At 32.8% G+C, this 5,420-nt stretch overlaps 1 protein-coding gene across 1 annotated transcript; it reads left to right on the top strand.

The window, feature by feature from the left end:
• Positions 1-1,802: 1,802 nt before the first annotated feature.
• Positions 1,803-2,150, top strand: LOC111474403 (S-protein homolog 2-like; the record flags this gene model as incomplete). Its single annotated transcript, XM_023119502.1, has 1 exon — positions 1,803-2,150. A coding segment is annotated over exon 1 (348 nt), but the record flags the coding sequence as incomplete, so codon positions are not given.
• Between the last annotated feature and the right edge of the window lie 3,270 nt (positions 2,151-5,420).

Genomic DNA, 5,420 nt, shown 5'->3' with positions numbered 1-5,420 from the left:
GCATATTACTTAATTATATAGAGATGACCAAGATTTCAAAAATATTTATGTATCTTGTCTTGCAAAAAAAAGCTATGGATGGTTATTATTTGTTTCATAAATTTTTTATGCTTTGTATTCCTAAATGCTCTATAAAAGATTTGCTTTGGAGAGAAGCACATGGTCGTGCCTTAATGGGACATCTCAGGATTAATAAAGTTTATAAGATGTTGCATAAACACTTTTCTTGGTCGAAGATGAAGCACGATATCCAAAAGTTTTGTAGCAAATGTTTTAAACGCAAAGAAACTAAATCTAGATCACAACCAAACGAATTTTATACTCATTTGAATGTACCTAACAAACCTTGGACTAATATATCTATACAATTTGTTCTTGGTTGACTGCACACTGAAAATGGTAAAGATTGTATTTTTGTTGTGGCAGATATGTCATTTTTTTTTTCTGATTCGAGGACAAATCCGATTCAAAAAAATATGTCAACAACAAAATTTGAACATATTTTTTTTTTCTGATTCGAGGACAAATCCGATTCAAAAAAATATGTCAACAACAAAATTTGAACATATGCGCAAATAGCTCAATTAATTTCAAACCTATCGCATTTGAATGTACCTAACAAGCCTTGATCAAGTTAGATTGTGGAGTGACTCAATTTAGAATAAGGTTCCAAATCTTGCTTTTAGATCTTCGATCGTAAGAGGTAATCTAATTCTAGCCTTATCTCTAGGTTGATCCAAATTTCATATAAGGAGGTATTAATTACTTTGATTCAAGGGTTCTTGCTAAAACAAAAGCTTGGATCGTTGGGCTGAGGATTTGGGTAACCTTATCACCTAGTACGAGGTGAAATACCTTGGACCCAGCCTCCTATGACCATAATTCTAAATGGCAAGCATGCCTCCGTGGAGAGCACGTAGTAGCCCTAGACAGTATAGAAAATGCCTTGGTACAAACCACATAAGTAGACCTAAGAAATATTGTTCATACAACCACCTAAGAAATATTGTTCATACAACCAAAGACGATCACTATAGGAATTAAACACCCCTCAAAGCAAACCACTACCTCAATTGAATTGAGTTTTGGTTAAGTTGGGAAGTTGCGAGATAAAATCCACCAATAATGAGAATGAAGCAATGGAAGTCATGACTTCAAGGTTTGGTCGGAGGCTTCACGAACTAAGTTCAAGTTTATGGACTTCCAAAAGTGTGATGTGCCCTTTATGCCACTAATGAGATATGGGGTGTAGGATATTCCTATTGATGGATCACCTAATGGATGACAAGTCGTTTTAGACCTTATGGATGACAATTCTTATTTGAAACTATAGTTCTAGAATTTTTTGAACTTATCTGTTCTCCCTCACCTTAAAATTTCTAAGGTCCTCGGTAAAAAGTTTGAAAGTTCAACTTAAAAAAATAAATCGGGAATTTAATACCTTGAGTGCTATACCATATGTAATCTATGAATTGCTTTCTCTATTTTATATTTTCTACTGGAAAGTATGCATATTTTGTTGTCCATTTTATGAAAGTATTTTAAAAATCAATCAAATATTTATTATTCTTGGGCTAGTAACTATTATCTATTCGAGGAATTTTGTTATTGAAAATCTAATAATCTCTAAAATTATCCCAAAATTAACCTTAAATTGTGTTGCATAACCGAAATTAGTTAAATCATTAAGTTTTTTACAACCATAGCATGCATTTACATAGTTTCTTGCATGTACTATAAGTATGTATATTTATTCACATGTCCAACACAAATTGGTAGTTAAGCTAAAGGTGTATTAGGAAATGATAAAGAATATTGTCGTTTTCTTTCTTTTCACGGTGGCTTTAGTGGGGGCTGAGGTTCCAAGGGTCGCGTTACCACCACCAGGACCTTCTAGATATTACATTCATGTGGTTAACGGGCTAAGCAAACTTGGGTTGCTTGTGCATTGTCAGTCTAAAGACGATGACTTGGGGTATCATCGTTTGCTTAATCATGGAGATGATTACCAATGGAACTTCAAGGTTAACTTTTGGGGAACAACTCTCTATTGGTGCAAATTAGAGACGCCACATGCATCTGTCTCTTTTGAAAGCTTTTGGCCTGAAACGCAGCACTTATGGCTCCGTGATAGGTGCAAACATGGAACTGTAGGAACTTGTATTTGGACGGCTAAAGATGATGGAATTTACTTGAGAAACTTTCTTGCTAATGTTGATGAATTGATACACAAGTGGATCTATAAAAGATAGAGAAGCTTTATTATCTCCTTTTGGTGGAATTATCCTTGAGGAACAAATGAAAAATAATGGGATAACACGAAAAGGTTGTTGTTGTTGTTTTTTTTTTTCTTTTATTATTATTTTTTTGTATGAAATGTATTTGATAATGAACGGGTATTGTTTTTCTCCAAAATTATATAAAAAAATTAAATTTGTGTATGGAAACAAGTTTTCAAAATTGTAATATCGTTTTTATATTAAAACTAAAAAAATAATGATTTCTACTGACAAATATTAGAGAAAGTTTAGAATAATAAAATCTAAAATAGGTATTAAATGCTCATGTTACTGCAAATCTTCACATCAATTTTAAAATAGGATGGTAGGCACAACCCTTGAATTTCCATATATCTTATTAAAAGTTTCCCAATATAAGTTCCACAATCTTTCTTGATTTCCGATTTTCAAGAATTTGGATTTCCGACCAAAATTAAAAATATGAAAAAGCAAACAAAAAATGAAAAGTAAAATAAAATAAAACATGAAAATTCGATAAAAAATAAATTTAAATGAAGATAAACAACACAAAAATTAAATATAAAATAATATTTAATTACAAGAGGGTGTTAAATTTTTTTATAAAGGTGAAAATTGTGTTCGGATGATATCGATTTCATGAACATACCTTAGTCATATCGTTATAGAAATATATCTTAACACTATCGTTCTATCAATCTTTCATGATCCTATCCCTTTCTACCCATAACCTAACCATATACTTTTATCAATTGATTATAACCATATCATTTTTATCAATCTCTCATATCCATTGCACTTCTATACGTAACCTAACCTTAACGTTTCATCAACATATCTTACTCCTATCATTACATTACGTTCAATGCATTATTTTCGCATCATATCTCAAACATATCATTGAACACATCGTACCATAAATATTAACATACAATTAACATATTAGAACATATGAATACCATAGCATAAGCATATCGATCAATGAACAGTTCACACATATCAATATATATGACACGTGCAGAACCATAGGGCACGTGTCAACATCAAATATAATCATGCCGATAGTAAAGCCACTTACCTGATTAGCTTAGGCTAGTGTCACCAATTTATCATTGAGAAAGTTCGATTTTGTCCTTTATATTCAAGTCAACCTATAAGAACCATGACATCAAGTTCAATGTCAATTCTCTAAATTTTACAATGCTCCATGTGTTAGACTTCATGTGAGTATTAGAGACTCTATGAGCGGAGTCTTGGAGGGTTATATATATATATAATTCCATTTTCATTAAATATGTTATTTTCTATTATTATTGTTTTAGGAAAGATATTATTACTAGAAAGAAGTTGATGGAGTTTCTTGACATGACATTTCATCGGTTTTGTCTTTTAATTTTCACCAAATCCTTAATTTTTTCTCTATTAAATTTCCTCTATGTATTTTTAAAATTAATCGTATTTATTTTAATTCTTCAAATTTCCTCTTTTTCTTTTAATCAATTATTGCTCCTACATCTTGGCTTAAATTTTCTTACCATATTTATTTATTTTTTTTTCTTTTCTAGTCTATTCTTTTCCATTAACCGTTTGGCTCTACAATATCTCCTTTTTCTTTCTTTTTCTTATTGTATTTTCCTTTTATTTTTCTATTTTATTTTGTTCGGAGTATTCTTGATTTCCATTCGTATTGCATTTTGCTCGATTTGTGCTAATTAAGTGTCGTGAACTCGCATAGGTTTACTTGGATTTCAAAAGGAAAAATTGAACTAGCTCCAAGTACAATTTAGGGACTTCAACTTAACTACCTTGGTAAGTTTCTTCACTACTGTTTTGGTTTGATGAATTGTTTGAAGCACGAGTGGCGGATTCCCCGTGGCCCTTGCTTGTGTCGTCCCTTGTGATTTCTATATTTGCATATTATGTTATGACGTGTTGTTATGATGACAAATGTTACGTTTTGTAATTTCATGTTTACTTATTATGCTATTGTGAATGTGACATATTATGAAAGTATGGTAGCATAGATTACATTCACTTTATGTAATGATAAGAAATGGTTATGTAATGTATGAAATGAACAAAGATATGCATTGCACCAAAGATATATGCCAATATTTTAATTGGGATAGCATGGTAAGTGCTAGGCTGCTCTCATCATCCATGGGAGGTTCGTTGGCGAACCCTATCCACAGGACAATCTAGTCACCCAAGGTTAGGGAAGTGATCCCCTATGCTTGTCAACTATTAAGATTACCCTCATAATTCTACGTCCCCTCTTTTGACGGATCAACTATGCAAGATAATCAAAATGAACTATCGTTCACACAATCCTGGTTGGCCTAGGCCTGGGTCGACAGTACTTGTACCAAAGTGTAAAAGGAAGTTGAAGTAACGGCCTAGATGCTACCTTTTCTTGCTTAATTTGTACCATCTTTCTATTCTTTGACCATGGAAACCTTCTTTGCTTATGCAATGAGGGATCGAATACCTAGATTGAGGCACGTCTTCATAAAATTCTAATCAGATATTATGGTGATTTCTAGTATGAACATCTTGGAAAAGAGGTTGGTTGGTTTCTTCCTTATGGCCAGAGAGTCACCTATATTTGGGGATGTGATAATTCTACACTAGCCAACAATTAGGCTATCTCATGGTATCCCACACTCCCTTTTTAAGGAACAGGTTAACAACATAGTGGCTATATTCAAGAGGCTGCAGGCCATTCAACGGAACAAAAGCTCAAACTACTAGCATGTGCTTAGCTCAATAGTACTAATATTGTAGTGGAAAGGGATTGGAGGGTCTAAAGATAGCGTATCATCCATGCATCTCATAGCCTAGATAGTTACCTTGGTCATTCTTTGGAGTCGTGGAGATGTACCATTTTATTAGGGGCCTCTAATCACATCTTTGGGTAAACACAAGTCTAGATTTTTTATCACCGCTCACTATCCTACGGTATTTTCATAAGGCAACCCTAATCCTTAATCCAACGAATCATGCTTTTGTTGAAGCAAAAACACTTGAATCAAAGTAATTAACACCTCCTTATACAAAATTCAGATCAACCAAGAGATAAGGCTAGAATTAGATTACCTCTTACAATCGAAGATCTAAAAACATGATTTGGTAACCTTGTTCTAAATCGAGTCACTCCGCAAT

This window comes from Cucurbita maxima, unplaced genomic scaffold (genome assembly GCF_002738345.1).
Source record: "Cucurbita maxima cultivar Rimu unplaced genomic scaffold, Cmax_1.0 Cma_Scf00349, whole genome shotgun sequence".
NCBI lineage: Eukaryota > Viridiplantae > Streptophyta > Magnoliopsida > Cucurbitales > Cucurbitaceae > Cucurbita > Cucurbita maxima.
The sequence above is the reverse complement of the archived record's forward strand: the minus strand, read 5'-3'. Positions and strand labels throughout refer to the sequence as shown.